This window comes from Pteropus alecto, unplaced genomic scaffold (genome assembly GCF_000325575.1).
Source record: "Pteropus alecto unplaced genomic scaffold, ASM32557v1 scaffold11, whole genome shotgun sequence".
Lineage (NCBI taxonomy): Eukaryota > Metazoa > Chordata > Mammalia > Chiroptera > Pteropodidae > Pteropus > Pteropus alecto.
In genome coordinates, this window is record NW_006431956.1 from 8,724,381 (window position 1) to 8,741,366 (window position 16,986).

The window sequence follows — 16,986 nt, forward strand, 5'->3', positions numbered from 1 at the left end:
TATGATTGAGCTGACTCATGTACAACATTTCACAGAAATCATCCCTGGCCGACCAGACAGGAAAGCAATGAATCGATGAATCACTTGTAAGGAGTTGGAAGGACATCACTATGATGACCTGGTGATGTGTGAACGCTGTGTGGGGCGGTGTGTGGGGCGCACAGCCCAACGTGAATCACACTGTGGAGGAGAACGTGGAGGGAGATGGTGGGCCATGACAGGGATGGTGAAGAGAACAGCAGAAACTGTCCTGGTGAGGGGGACAGGGAGAGACATCGGGTAAGGAGAGTGGCTCTGCACGTGTCTTCCTGCTGCAGCCTCCTGTCCCCCGCTCCCCCTTCTGTCCAGCCAGCCTGCAGCTCTAGCAGCTTAGCCACTAGCACTCTGAAAGGGTGAGGACTGGTGAATTCTTAGGGCATTTCTTCAGATTTCCCCTCTCTGAAAAACAACTGCGATAGGATCTACAGACGCCGCCTCATCAGAGTGGTTATTAAGCACATCGTTGCTGAAGTTTATGCAGGAATCTCCAAGATCAATTTGGAACTGTCAGAGTTTACTTTAAATCTGAGGGGCTTTGAATTGTTTCTGTAACAACTGTAGAAAATGCCAAATAAGAATCATAGAGTAGGGTAAAAGAGTCCCATTGTGGATGAGGAAATCCCAGAGGGTAGAAATGAATCAAACTGTAGAGCATAAATGAGACAAATGTTGAAGAGGAAAGCTGATAAGCAGAGCACGGAGATGGCTCCATGATGGCCCCAGGAGGCAAAGTGTCCTCCATTAGACACATGGCCATGCATTGTGCACTTGGATACACAGACACACATCCTCCCCGAGGCACAGGAAAAGCCACACAGCCATGCGCTCACAGGGTGGGGCAGGAAGTGTGAAATACCCATCTAAAATTGAACAATTACTCATAATGCTGGGCTCTGCATGAGAGCATGAAACCCATCAAAAGACCACAATCTGGGTTATTCTGTGTCACTCAGAATTAGAGGTCTGTTTCAAACACAGACCATATAGTCTCCTTTCCATGTGGTGGCTGGTTGCTATCCACTCTTAATAGTGCATTTACATTTTTACTTCTCTTTTCTCTGTATTACTCATCTTAAAAGCCACAGAGGCTGATTTGGGTTTTTTATTTTTTATTTTTTATTTTTTGGTCATTGTCTAATCACGGATGTGTGCAAGAATTTAACTATCAAGATATTCCACCTTTGTTTATAACAGTGGACATTTGAAACGATTCTAAATGCTCCACAAGAACTGGCTGCTTTATGATGATGGTTTATGCAGTGTTGTAAGTGATGCGGTGTAACAGATAACAGAGGGAAACGTTCACGAGCTATCGTTATATGGGAAAAAGTCATTATAAGATAGATGTACAGAATGATCTCCTTTGAATAGTAAAATAAAGTGAATATATAGGGAGAGACTACAGGAAATAAATACCACTGAACATTATTAGTAGTGATGTAATTCAGATTATTTTGTGTTATCTAGGTTTTTCTACATTTTCTGAATTTTCTGTAATGATTATATATTTTTGTGTCATCAGATAAGCTTATTTTTAAAGCATTATCTTTGGGGACCAATAGACACAGCAATGTAGGTACGCCCTAGTAATGTTTTTCCAATCCCAAGACTCCATACCCTTGCAGGCTCTCAGTTACCGAGCTGGTCTACTATAAATATTACACTACACTATCGTCAGAGTCTTTTACATGTATCTCAAGACTGTGCATGGAAATTAGTCCATTAAAATGTTATTATATAATCTCCGGCATTAATTTAAAACTATATTTTGTCTCCAATGCTCCCTTTTTATAGTAACTAACTTTTTATTATTAATTAGACTAATTCTTTATTAAAAAAGAATTCCTTCAGATGATCAGGGACTAGACGTCTCACAAACGTAAGCTGTGATAGTCACCGATGGAGCAGTAAATGCCAAATTCCCTCCCTAGAGTTAACGAAATGCTTTGAAAGCCAGGCACACTCCCTGAGTGCATTTGAACACTGAATTCCACGAAATGCAGCCTTCCCTCTGTCAACTGTACTACAGTGAAACACTAAACATTAGAAAAAATACATATTCTGCCTCCTAAAAGCCATCTGCTACAGATAGATTCGGAAACTGGGAAGAATTCGGTTCATAGAACAACATGAAATTATAGAACCTTGAGATGAAAGGACCTAGACCCTAGGTCCATGTAGACTCTTCCCATCCAGGGAGACCAGGAAAAGAAATCCTGTTAAATAAAGAGTAAATGCTAGAACTGCAAAGATGGCATTAAAAAAAAAAAAAAAATTCTGAAATACTGCAATTGGAAATCTTTCCTATTTTAAAAAGTAGATAATCAATAAGAATTAACCAAAATTCGCAACGATGATTCCTAGATTTAGAATTCAGCATTCGGACCTATGCGTTCTAGTCCGTACTGCATGCCTGTCAGACGGAAGAGACCCCACCCACCTCCTCCTGTGACCTAGCTGAGGAGCAGAGCTAGGCGAGGGCCACCAGAGAAGGAAGTATGGATACCGCAATTCTGAGTTTTGAGCAACTAATGTGATTTTTGGTGGCTTCTAGGTAGCATGGAAATAATCGGTAGGTCTGATTGTTATTCATCCTGATTACGTCCTTCATGTCTGAGAGAATACTGACAGCGGAAACACGCAGCATCTCTTTTGAATCTGAGAGCAAAGGCTCTCTTTAGAAGGCTGGTATGTTTGCCTCATTAACTGCAGCAAATTAACACAATCACATGAAAATTCTTCATTATGAAGTATGGTCAGGAAAGATCAGCTTTTCCTTTTGAGGAAAGGGATTTTAATCACACTGAGATGAACGTTAAAAAAAATAACTACAGCAAATTAACACAATCACATGAAAATTCTTCATTATGAAGTATGGTCAGGAAAGATCAGCTTTTCCTTTTGAGGAAAGGGATTTTAATCACACTGAGATGAACATTAAAAAAATCACATTCTACTTGGGCAACTTTAGAGTCTTAAATTCCTTTTTTATAAAATGCTTCTCGTTATACTTCACTACAAATTATTTGGCTTAATTAACCAATAGATCCACTTCATTCTTAATTCCTTTCGAATGCAAATCATGCTTAGTGCAATGCTAGACTCATTTCTGGTATAGCGACATAAATTGAATTGTTTGACGTACTGTTATCCTTTTTCATGCATGTTTTTGAATCGCAGTTGTTCTCAGAATTAAAATAACTTATCTCTATATTCTAAGCAGAATGCCAGGCATCCTAGAAGCAAACTTTCTCTGACAGTTCCAGGAAGCATGACTCATCTGCCCAGAAGTGTTTAAGGAGGTGCCACGATAATGAAAACCCACTCAGACCCATTGCTGCTAAGACATAAAACTACATCTGCTTCTCTAGATTTTTCCCAACTGGCAAAGAGGATTTTAACTACTCCATATCTTGGTTTTAGGTATAGAATTCTTGAGGCTTTTGAAACTGAGAGGCCAAGGAATGGAAGCCCTGCTTTCAACATATGGGGCCAATCTATGCTAATTACAACTGGGAGGGCTGTTTTAGAAACCATAGCTCTTCATTTATGGAAAATGTTTCGGAGAGCCAAAATTAATCAAAAAATTCTGTTTATGTTGAGATCATAATAAACACTATTTACTAGCATTTAACAAGTAATATTTATTAGCCGAGTTTTATTCTAATCCCTTCATTTGTTTTGCTTAATTTAAAACTTCTTGCAGCTCTATAATGCAGGTAGTACTGTTATCCCCATTTTAGAGCTCTGGAAGCTGAGGTATACAGAAGTTTAGTAATTCAACATTTTGAAAGGCATCACTCCTCAAGATTTTCTTATTTCCTTCCATAAAAGTGTCAAAACGCATTATGAAGCAGGCTACACACAGAAAGAAAGAGGAAAGCCTGGGCGCCTGTAAGACATTCTCTTCTGAGTGAGCAAAAGATGAGTAATTAAATCTTTGCTTATTATTAGCATCCCACAGTAGTTAGCAGATAGATATAAGAAAGCTTTCGAGTGAAACCCCAGAAAGAGACAGAAAGAACCACAACAGAAAGAGCTGTGTCTGAAGTTGCTTCCTACAGTGGTTTATCTTTATAGCAAAAAATCTGGAAACGAAGGTCATTGTTCCTGAGACCCGTACAGAACCTGTATGTCTTCATGCAACCAGCCATGATGTGCGCTCCAAACACAAACATATGTTTACATTTCGTTTATTAGAGAGGATGCAATCTTTAAAAGGATAAAAGAATTCAAAGTCCTATCAAGAGCTGTATGCATGGAGTAAGGGAACTTGGAAGAGAAAGAGAACTCTGAAAGACTAAGGCTGCACCTGGGAGAAGTCAGACCTCAAGAGAGAGGAGGAGCCACTCATCGTAAGTGACAGACAGGTCACGAGGAATGAAGATGGCATATCCAGGACAGGGAGGCTGTTATAAGGGTGAGAATCAACATCCTGAAAGTTTGGAAGAAGAATCTGAATGGCCACGTAGGAAGATGCTCTCTCCATAAGGCGTGTGAGGAAAAAATAAGCATTTCTTGAGTATGCAATATTTGCCAGATGTGTGGATTATCTAATAACAATTTTATGAGCAGGTATAATCATTCCCTCCATGTTACACAGGAGGAAACTGAGGCAGCAAGAGGGTAAATTCTGTGCCCAAAGTCACGGCTAGTTTGTAGGAGCCAAGTTTTGAATGCAGGAGGGCTCCAGAGCCCACAGTCTGGTGAGACAGACCTGAGCACGACCCTGGGCTCCGTCGCCTCCTGACAGTGTGACCCTGAGTACTGTTACTTATCCAAGTCCTGGTTCCGTCTGTTCAATGAGCATAAAAATACACAATTCTTGGATTATCGTGAGGATAAGCGATAATATTTATCAAAGTGTCTATCAGAGTGCCTGGCACACAGCAGACATTTATTATTCTAATTCTCAAAACACCTGAGATGTGAAGTTTCACTTACTTGTTGTATGAGGGTAAAAATGGGAAAAACTTAGAAAACATCTCTACAATGTTTCCCCAAGAACGTTCTATGGAATATGAATGTCCAATAGATGTTAATGAGTTAGAATCCTGGGCAAAGACTCATTCACCTGGAACATTGCCTTTGGTGTCCCCCTCCCTCGGGGTGGCCCCGCTCTCTCTCCTGCTTGTTGCCCTTGTCTGCAGTTCTACTAGGCTGTGTCCTGATGTCTTCCTTTCCTTCAGTGTCTCGTCCTCCTCCCACGCGATCCTTCACCCAGTTCTGTTGACTTTAGCTCCAAGTGCTCTCAGATGCTTCCATGACATTCTCCTCCACAGCAACGTGGGGAGCGGCTGCCGTCTCCCTCACCTGGGCTGCAGCAATGCATCTCCACCGCTACCCCTACCCTCCCTTCAGCTGATTCTCGAGACCAGAGTTTTCATAAGTGTCCTTATGAGTAGTCTCAGCTATTTCCCTGTTCACACTCTCGAAAGGTCTCTTGCTGCTCTTTGGAAGTCACTGAAACTCTTCATGTGCCCACAATGCCCTCCACTTGCACGTCCCTGCCCACCTGGAAGCCTCACGCTCAGCCTCAGCCACACTGGTCTTTCTCGGTTCTGACAAAGATTCTCTCCTTGATCCAGCTCTAATCAGGCTCCTGTGAGCCTTCTTCTTGACTAGGTCTCAAATTTGGCCTATAAAAACTACAGATTCTCAGCACAAATGATTTCATCCACTCATCTCCCCACATTATAAGACTTAAATGGTGATATAGTTTCTAACAGCTCAAGGCCACATCCCAAGGATGACCCCAGCCCCCCTTCAAGGCCTGAGAAAGCTCAAGGCTGCCAACAGCAGCCAACCCCTGAGAAAGCCCCTGACCACCCTTTCTTAGAGCACTTAATAGAAAGGACTTAGAATTGCAAGTCTTCCTTTGTCCCTCTGAGATGTAAAAATATCTCCTACAATTCAGGAGTGTCTTTTCTCAAGGATCTGAAAGCCATTCCTTTGAAATGTCATCATCAGGAAGGATAAGGCCCCTGTCTCCCAGTCTCTGCGGGAGGAGTAACCCTAACTCCCCTCTGCCAGCTAACAGACTCAACTGACCTAATCACACCCACCGAGCCTTTATGATTTACTTCCCTGACTTTGTCCCTTCCCAGTTTCCTCATTCTCCCTTTAAAACACCCAGTCACATCTGTGCAAATTGAAGCTGAGTTCAGTTCATACCAGACCCTCTTCCTTATTGCAGTAGTATATTACTGATTAAAATCTGTCCTTACCACTCTAACTAGCGTCTGGTTTGATCTCTGTCAGTTCTTCAAACACCACTTCCCTTAGTGAAACCTCCAGCTTCCTTCACACCTTCACAGGATGCCTTCTCTGACCCACAGCTGAGCTTGGTTCTCCCATTTCCTGTCTTCAGGGTGCCCAATAATAGTTCCTGATAGCACTTAACACAGCTTGTAATTAAATTTGTACTGTGTGATAAATCAATTAACACATCTCCTCCGTGAAGACATGGAAAATTGATACTAAAAAAGTTGTATTTCCTCAGCTTACGTGTCTGAAATATATCTGAATGACTGAATGAATGGATACATGAATGAACCATGCACGTTTATGATAGTAACAGCTTAAGGAGGTACAATAGCAAAAATAGAACAAAACAACAAACCCCGTTTGTGTTTAATTCAGCATTTCCTAGATTTACTAGAATTCAGGTCTCTTGATTTGTGAAACATCCACCAACATTTGTGGCAGAAACAGCTATGTGGTTTCCCCAAACTGACTTCCTCTTTGGGTTCCTGAATCACCATGTGCAAAGCAAGGAACACCTGCATCGAACTGTGATGTGACTGAGAGATAAACTGGTATTTTATTAAGTGTCTGAGAATTTATGAGTTCTCTGCAACAACAGCTGGGATTACCTTAATTAATTAAAATATCACTGGGGCCTGATGTTTCACAGTCAGTATGGAAAATGCTGCTTAGGCTGCAGACTAAGAAAACATGTATAGGTGTAAAACTGAAAGATTCAGGAACCTGGGTGATGTTTCTGTCCATTCTTTAATTTGAAATGCGTTATTTTGTAATTGAAAGAGGGCATGGGAGTGTGACAAAAATAAACAATGATATCACCATCTGGCGAATACAATGACATCAGCAAGAGGATTTGGCAAGAGATGAATGAATCTTAAAAAGAGTAGTGGGAAATTCATTTGACAGAAGTCACTGACATAATCGAGAGGACTCGAAACTTCCATAAGTAGAAAAGGAAAAGGCGTAGAAAAGTATAAAAGGATGTAATGGAAGACAATAGAGGCAAAGGTGCCAAATAAGGGGAAGAGGTGGCGGAGTTTAGAATTAAAATTCAAAACTTGCAGAGTAAATCCTACGTTTTTAACAGTATCACAAAGCCTTGATGAGACAAAGTATATAATTCAGCTATAGCAATGGGAAAATAAGACCTATTGAAAAATAAACATTTAGTAGCAGTCAAAGGTATATGTTAAGAGGCTACCGATTAAATATTTATGACCTCCCAGGAGAGAGCCTTGAAGTGAGGGTACAACGTGCTGTCACAGTAGAAATGGGCCATAGACGGCAGCAACCTGTGGGGGCCTCACTCTACTGGAATCCCCAGAGATTTGATTGGGGAAGTCTGGTGAAGTCTAGGAATATGTTTTTCTAACAAGAGTCCCGCTGACTCTGAAATGCAGCTAAATTTAGTAGCTGGTTAGAGAGGCTTTGTACTCAAGTATCATATCAGCTTCTTCCTCAGTAGAGACTACAAATTTTTTAAAAGGAAATATGTCAAGACAAGCGCAGCAAAAAGAGGCGCACAGGGACAGCAATGGGGAGATCGTTCCAACCACCTGGACTGTCCTCAGATGTCTTTTTCTGGAAAAAGCATGGCACCTGATGAATTCTTTATATGCTCTCGTCTCTCAGAAAGTAAATACTGAAGAGAAGTGCTACTCTGGACTAATTCTGGCTGGCAAAGAAGTGGTTGTTCATGCAGAAGTGACCGGAACATTAGGCGAGAGTGACTGCTGTCCCTAGAGCCTGTGATGATGGTACATGTCAGTCACAGGCCTCTGGGTTTAGGGAGCCAGACTTCAAAAGGAGGTTAAAATTAAAAATAAAAAAGAGAAGCAGCAGAGAAAGAAAAAATTTTTAAATGCTTAAAAAATTAAATTTTGTCATCAAAGTCAGGAATAACTTTTGCAACAATAAAACCTCTGAAGGAATCAATGGGCCCACAGGGCTACAGAGAAGCTTTCTGACCATTTTATGAGCACACGTACAAATCAGCCAAACTTTGAGAAATGGCACAGCTAGGAGAAAATGTCTGTTTTTTAAAACTATCATTAGTGCAAAAGAAAGACAAAAATGTGGATTGGACCAACACCTGCAGAAGACAGCACAACGTGATGAAGGGGAAGTAGAAACATTCCTAGAAGAATTTTGAAACTGGAAGAAGAGACATCGAAATCCAATTTAGAAGATAAGACAGTCAGTCCTTTAAATGAATTTTGTCAAGTTTAAGTGAATTCTACATTCAGTACATTCCACAGCACTGAAAGGTATGGTAACTACAGAATGAATTTTGTAATCTTGCTGAATTCATGAGTGTTCAAGGAATGTTTTAGCATGCCAGCAGAACTCATGTCCCTACTCAAAGAGTCTGTCTCTGCCCACACACGTGATCTGTAAGCAACCCTGTCTGGAGGGCTGGACCTCACTGCCCCAGAGCTGGTCATACCACCTAGAGGGGTGTCCATCCATAAAGCAGGCTAGATCCATGCCATTGTCGTCAAGCTGACGAAGATGAGCCAACTGTGCTAGTAATTTGCAGACGGGGGCAGTCCAGTTGGTTGTAAGCATTTGAGGTAAATGGTCAGGTAAAGATGTAAAGTCATGGTGGGGTGGCTATATTAAAGCTAAAATTGTAAAGTTGCAGAAACTCAGAGGAAGCTTCTGGGGAGAGAGATGGGAATGGAGTATACACTGCAGGGAGAAGCAACGAAGCAGTGAGAAAGAGGGGAGAACCCATGAAGCTGCCTTTGCTCCTGCCCTCCCCCCGCTTCTTAGTTTATCCTGGGTGTCACGAGGTTTCCCACCTTCCTCAGAGTAACAGTCCTTTCACAAACACTCATCTTTTTTCCATAGTTTAGTTTGAGTGTGTACCTGCAACTAAGAATATAAAGCAGAACAATAAAAAATAGGACTGCCAGAGGTCTGAAGAAAAAAATCATTCAACTTCCAAAATGTAGGAAAGATTTATTCTAGAATCTCACAGATGAGTAAGATTAAAGCAATTTTTTAAAAAATTCGAAATTGGACACTAAAAATAATTTGTTAGCGTGTAACAAAGAAAGAGGTGATAATTAATGACCACTGCTGATCTATGAAGAAGTCATACTAAAATTACATGAATTTCTCTTTGTGACAGTGTCACTAGAGTGGTAGATCCCAGGGCGCCATGGACACTCCCTCATGTCACCTCTAAGGGGGTGTGAAAGAGCATAAAATAGAGGGTGTGTGGTGTCATGGCTGAGAGCATCGACCTGGAGCCACAGCGCCAGGTAGAAAGCTTGGCTTCGCCGTCACCTGTAATGTTTGTGACTGTGGACAACCTGTATCTACCTCAATTGTCTCATCTGTCAAATGGGGACAATATTTCCCCCATTACAGGGTTGCTGTTGTAATTTCTTGGCAAATAATAAGTGCTCGATGAAGATCAGCTATTATTATTACCAAGTTGTTTGGTGCTATCGCAAAAGTGTTCAATAACAGATCATTTTAACCAAAGAAATCTATTATTTTGAAGTATTCAAAACAGGTATCATCCTGTTTGACATTTTTATCAATTATTTTTGAAGATGTAGTAGGCCAATGGTCAATAAATCTTTATGCAAATGAATAATTTGCAAATGAATAATTCTCTACAGAGCACATAACCAGGATTTAGAGGGACCACAATGTGAGGGAATCCTTAGGCAAAACAGTCAAATAGAACTTACTAGGGATACTATCCTACGTATGGCTATGAAACCATTATAATTTATGTTAAAGTGACCTAGAGATGAGAGGTCTTAATAGAGTCCAGCATTATGACATGACTAACAATAAACTCACTTAACCTCAGCTTACAAGACTAGAAGTATATGAACAGATAATATAGTCCCAGCATATTGGGCCCTGGCCAGATTAGCTGGAGTGCTGCATCCAATCCTGGGCCACATTTTAAGAGAAATGATGTACAAGAGAACATGCAAAGGGGGGCATCTCATGCGAGCTTGTTGCATGAGGACCAGTTAGGGAAATGAAGGATGAGGATGGGAGAAAAGAGGCCAGGACTTGATGATGACCTGTCAGGAGAACTCGGACACTGAACTCACAGACTTAGACTGTGGTCTACGTTCACTCTCTCCCCTTCGCACCTTTTCACACTACAATCATCTTCCTGCTCCTGCCACCCCTCAAACACTGCTCTGCCCAGAGCCACATGGATCTCCATAGGACACGCCTCAATCTTGACCTTTCTTGACTACTTGGCAATATCACCTTGTTGACCACTGTCACCTTCTATTATACTCGCTTCCCTCAGCTTCCACGACACAATAACCTCCTGGTCTTCTTCTCGTTTTTCACCACACTCATCCTCCCTGTTGACCTAAAACACGCTCCGGCCACTCTGTACATGTCTGTGCTGATTTCTCACAAATTCATCACTTCCGTTTGTATATTCGCTCACCTGTAAGAAATCTCCTTCCACATGGAAACTCAGACTCAAAATAAAAATGAATAAGTGAAATCAAGATGTAAAATACAGAAAGAATCCTTAAAGTTGGCCTCTCATAACTATATGAACAATACGGTCTTACTCCTTTGAGCAAACAATGCTTCCTCCCAACGAATATTTTATTTCCAAATCTTAATCATTTTATTTTGCCCAGAGGACAAAATAATAAAGGATGGACTAGATTCCCAATGGGATCTTTACCAACCCACACCTCTCAGCAAAGCTGGGCACGATACCCGACCAGCACCTAATCAAGTCCTATCTTAGTTTCAGTTTTATTAATACAAAATAATTCTGGCTGCAGTAACAGTCACTCAGTTGGAACTTGGCTAAAACACTTGAAAAAGAAACCTTTAACCAGAAGTTGTTAAAATAATGAAAACTAGATTTTTGTGTTTGTGGTTTTTCCCTCCTTAAATGGTTATTTGTGCTTTTAAAATTTCCATCACAGACCAGCCATTGTGGCGATCGCTCTGGCCTTGCCCCTTGGCTTACAGAAGTGGAAAACATCTGGCAACAGCATCGTCCCTTGGAAGCCTCTGCTGAACTTCTGGTTCTCATTTGGTATTTTTGCTGCTTTCACCATCAATGTTGCACAAGGTGGATGGCCTGCCTGTAACAGCATCTATGAAGGGCCTCTCATGAGCTGCTGCAGTTATGGAAACAAGTAATTTGTTTTATCCCACAGTTTTCAAACACCTCCAAAAACTATCTGATGGGCCGTGTTACCGTTCCGCCCTTGAGTAAGTACAAAGATGGAGTTCGGTCCCTGAAAAGGTTTCATCTCATTTCCTCCCCGCTCCTTCTGCCAAAGCCTCTTCTAAAGTCCATTTTGAAAGCCTCCTCCCTACTGCAGCTTGCTCCATTGTGCTTTGCCAGATCACTGCACGGTCCTAGTGTACTGCAACGCATGCAACACTCGGCAAGGCCATGAGCTCTATTCTGGCTTGTACTAAGAGGGGTAGAATTACAGGCAGTGTGCAGGCTCACGCCACAAGGCCAGTTTGGAATTCAGTTCTTTGTCATGAACTAATAGCTATCATTAGGCTGATGCTACAATATGGCTGTGATATTCAATTCAACCTGACTGAACTCCTGTAAGGTTCCAAGTCTACAATCAATGCCTCAGTTATAAAGTTAGTAGAAGACAGCCCATAACTTCACGTAGCTTATAGTCAGGTAGGGCATGTGGACACAGTCGCAGCTGGCAAATATACGATATGACAAACTGCTGTGTTTGTGCTATGAACAAGGGGCTTTGAAAGCAACTTTTCCATCTTTTCTAAAGAATGATCAAGATTTCACCATATGAAGAAAAGAAAAAGATGGCTACTCCAGGCAAATGGAATGGGACAAGCAGGCCATTATTAAGCTTGTGAAGACCATTTAAATATCAGACCATGGGAAATAGACTTAAAACCGTTGTCAAGCATGTGTTTGTAAGTTTGTTTTATGTTGTGTCATATTTTCTTTGAATACTAGTCAATATTCTTTCTACTAAGTAAACACTATGGCACTATTTCTATAATATTGAACTTTTCTAAATATAAAGCAAGATATTTTTTTAACCCATAAAATTATCCCTCAAAAACAAAGGAATCCATATTTTCAGGACCTTACAAATCCTCTCAAAGTACAGAAAGTTTTCTCCTCTTTGTTTTGAAAAACAAAAGTGCCATCTGGAAAAGATATTGTTAACTTCAAATAACTTTAATTAATGTTACTTTTTAAAAAAGAAATGGTAAAATGAGGGTTATGAAAATTTTACAAGGATAACGTATTTTTTCCTGGGAATACATCCTAAAGTTACAAGTGTTGGATGTTGGAAGTCTTTGCAAGCAAGACTTCTAAAACTCACTGATCACCCTAAAAAGAAAAACACTAAGTCACTGTGTTGTGGATGAGGAGATGGGGGGAAATCCTAATGTTATCAGAGATGGTACTTGTCACTTCAGAAAAGATTCCTAGTGAAAACATCATATGAGGATTCAAAAGTGGTATATATTAACAATGTAGATAGATGTAAAAATGATATGTTAGAAGACTCAAAAACTAATTTTATTAATGATGAAAATGAGAGGTCAAAATATATATAGGTTGAGTAAAATTGTTTTAAAGTATGAAAGTGGAAATCAATATTTCTAAATTAATAGTTTAGAAAATACATAATTTTATATTTGAATGCATAATTACACTAATTAAGTAAAATAGGTTGTTGCCTAACGTTACAATCTATAACCATAAAAAGTGGCATAGGAAAGTTAGCAAAAAAGCTTTTTTACTGTAAATAAAATACCTTATTATAAAATTGGGGGATTACTTCATATTTTAAGTTGCTAAATTTTCAAACTACTTTTATTGTTTAGCATTGTAGAGAGAGTTTAATAAGTGTCACTGGTGGTCATTATTATAACATCAAAACTTCTGTTTTACACAAAGAAAAATGAACTAAATTGGACACAAATTTAAGAAGAAAGACAAAAATCAAAATCATGATTCCTAGTTTGAGGTAAATTAAGTATTAAATAAAGCCATCATACTCAAATATTCTCTGATCTCTTATTTATAGAGATCAAACATTAAAAAAAATAGAAGTTACTTTCTTTTCTGCATTATTTAAACAATATGAGGTCATACTGAAACCTGAAAACACAGATAATTCTTTGTGTATATATCGTAGTAGATTAAGTAGCCTTAATATTAAAATGAGGCAGTGAAAGAGACATGAAATATCCTGTTCAAATACCACGGGCAGCTGGTATATTATAGAAGTTTAGAGCACGATTAGGAAGTTACTTCTGCAAAGCCTGATGACTGCTGGCTTGGTTTGCCTAATTGATTTGAAAATGCAATGATTTATTTAGCTTCAGAATACATACCTCTAAATAGTCTATGGAGCAGTTTATGTGATTTTCCAATTCAAATCCTAAAAATATGTAATTCACAGTGTTGCCAGTTGTAGCTTGGATGGTCCAGTTGCAACGCTGATTATCAGAATAGGGATTTGGGTAATGTATACTCTCTAAGAGGCCATGGGTTTGATTCACAATCATCACGTTGTTACATGCTGGAAAAAAAACCATGACTGTTAGGAACCACAACCATATAATGTCATAACTGTGTGAGATTTTAAGAAAGCACCTAGATTATATATATATAATTGCAGCATTTTTATAGTGAAAGCATCTCCATTTAAAACAAGTGTAAAATAATACTTAATTGAATTCATCGACTTTAAGGTGTCATGAAAATTGCCTGTTAAAGTGGGCATCAAAATCCTGTGGATTGGTGGACAGCAGAACAGACAGCTTAGCACTACCCAGAGATCAGTCTAATTTGCTTAGAGAGTGTATTAAATATGTTATGCTTCTGTTTTTCTAACTTTAACATTTGGAAGGAACAAAAATCTTGACCTTTAAATTCAACAGTTTAAAAACACTAAGTTCTATGTGAATGCTAAAAACAAATAACAACATGGCTTTGTTTATTCAAAAGTCAGCATGAAATTCACAATAAAGGCTCCTATTCGTCTACTTAGTCATCAGGAAGTACCAAACGAATAGAGGGAATGCAAAGGATTTGAAGAAATGAAAATCTTAAATTTTGAAAATGTCTTCAATCCAAGGTTGGAATTTTCTTCAGCTGAGTTTTCAGTGAAACTACACTATACACCTCTAGACTAGGTATAGCTCTTCCTGGGAGTCAGTGCTAAATTCTGCCAAACCGAATGACTTGAACGAGGTGCATTTTTTCAAGTCTTTTTCATGTTGTCGTATGATGTGCAACAAAAGAGAATGGGAAAATACACATTATATTGAAAACGTTTTCTCTGAAGAATGTGGTTCATAGGTGCATTTCTACTACAATATTACTTCACGGCAGGTGGCTAGAACACCATTTATAAACTTTGCTTTGGAAAAGTACACATTTGTGGATCTTCAAAGTCTTCCATTGCTGGAGCAGAAGAAGACTCAAAGTATTTCTCTTTGAAAATTTTTAGGTCACATTTTGTTCCACAAAGGATTTCTAAAGAATAATTTTGTTGTTTTAGATGTCTGCGAGAAGTTACAGATACTAGGCAGATAGGTACCGTGTGCCTCAGTGATGACAAAACAGGGCAGAGGAAAATATTTTTCGTTAAATCACTTTCATTAAACATATTCCATTAAATATGTTCTAGGCTGCTCTCACTGCTCAGAAATTATATCATCTGCAGACTCCCAATTTTAAATGGCAAATTATACAGAAAATCTCACTGGTTAGCTTAGATTTTACCTTTAAGGACCTATATACCCCATGTGCACTAAGCTACTCCTTCAGTGTTATAAATTATGAGAGAAAAATAAAATGTCACAAGAATAAAAAGAAAAGGGACTTTTCATAAGCTATCTGACTGTAACCAAGAAAATTTATCACAGCAATAACAAAATCAGAGAAATGATTACATGTTCAACTAAACAGACAGATCCCTGATAGAATCTGAGATAGCTTTTCATACACTAAAGCTATATATCATTAAAACTCAGCATTAAAAACTATTTAGAATTCAGCCTAAGCCTCAGATGTAAGCGAATGTAAATCTTCAAATTCACACTTAAAACAAGGTTAAATATTAATACTCTCAACTAATCCAAATGTATATTCAGAGTATGATTTGGTGACTCTGAATTCCATTTTTAGGCAATTGTGTAAAAATTATGCATAAATTTAGATTTAATGGGCCTGTACTTTCAAAATCACAATTAAAGTGTTAAATAATATAAATTCAAGGGAACCTTGTTTTCTTGAACATCCATTTTGAAACTTTTAGAAAGTGTTTAATTCTAGAAGGGAACTTTTGTAATCACCTAATTTACTCTCTTTTTTTAAGAGACAAAATCATGGAACCTAGAGATGAAAAGTGGCCTTTCCAGGGGTTGGGGGGCAGGACAAACCCCTGGATCCCCAGACTTTCTGCTCAATACTCCTTTAATTCCACCAGGCTGCCTCATGGGAAAGCAGATTTTAAAATGGCATCTCTACAAAGACCAGATTTTCCACAGTAAAGAATGTGGCTATTCAACATATGATTCAGAAGGACCACAGTTTCCATTAATAAAATTAAGGTATCTTTTGAGGTACAAGACAAAAAAAGAGGTACTATGTACAATGGAATAATGTCTAATTAGCAGATTATAATGTTTGATACAAATGAAAAATCATTAGCTGTTAACCTGTTAGACTGATCTTTAGCTGAATTGCAACTCATACTAGCATATTAAACACACTTCCAAGTTTCTATGGTTTACCACATGCTTTAGTTACATGATAAATGTAATGTATAAGCATTTCTCCCTCAAATAGTTAAATTTTTCTCATAAGGAGATAAGATTTATTTTAATGGCTCAAATCGAATGGGTTACTCATATTTTCATTTGTTTTATTCATCGAGAGATTGAAGACCCACTACAGGTTCTGAGCAGCCAGTATACATACTTACTCTGCTGGTATTTGGCCAGGAAGCCACCTCCTTGTTGACCTTCATCTGTCCTCAGTTTTAAAAGCATGCTGTCTCCACTAGAAAGAATGAGAGGCGGTTTCTCATTCCCACAAAGCTGAGCTAGCAAATGAGAGCTGGTGCTTGGGCCATCATATACCTTTAATAAAACATTTTAAATGTCAGATGATTATGGCTATAAACATTATGTAAAGGACCCTGTAATCCTTTAGAAGTAGGGAAGAAATACATATAGGACATAACGAAAGAATAGCTCTGAACCAAAATATCGTTAAAATTTATATTTAAATGTCTCTAAACTTGTGCCATGAACTCGAGCCACTTAGCCATGGCTGTGTATGAAAGTAAGGATGTAAACCCAGGTTTAAATCTGAAGATTGAAAATGAAAGACTAATACATATTTTTGAGACCATAGCTGTTATCAGAAGTCCTCCTTGCTTTTTCATCTCATAGTTTACAATTTATGACACTTCAATACATTTTTTATTGAAATTGTTTTTTAATGGACAAGGCTGAATTGCTAGTACTATAAAAAGTCTTATTTGGATGACTTCCATTATCCTCTCTAATTCATCAATACAAGCCTCTAAATTGTTATTTTTCATTTCATATATTGAAAATAGATAGATAATAATTATGATAAGTCTTACAACCCCTTACAAGAGACTTTTAACCATATCTTAATTGTCCATA

At 38.7% G+C, this 16,986-nt stretch overlaps 1 protein-coding gene across 3 annotated transcripts in view; it reads right to left on the bottom strand.

The window, feature by feature from the left end:
• Positions 1–16,986, bottom strand: part of CUBN (cubilin) — a 235,745-nt gene that overhangs the window by 153,723 nt on the left and 65,036 nt on the right. For all 3 annotated transcript variants that reach the window (XM_015585634.2, XM_025043437.1, XM_025043438.1), the window contains exons 26-27: positions 16,275–16,431; positions 13,675–13,862 (exon numbers count right to left, since the gene is read on the bottom strand). In XM_015585634.2, the coding sequence (XP_015441120.1) occupies positions 13,675–13,862; positions 16,275–16,431 (345 nt within the window). The remainder of the gene's footprint in view (positions 1–13,674; positions 13,863–16,274; positions 16,432–16,986) is intronic.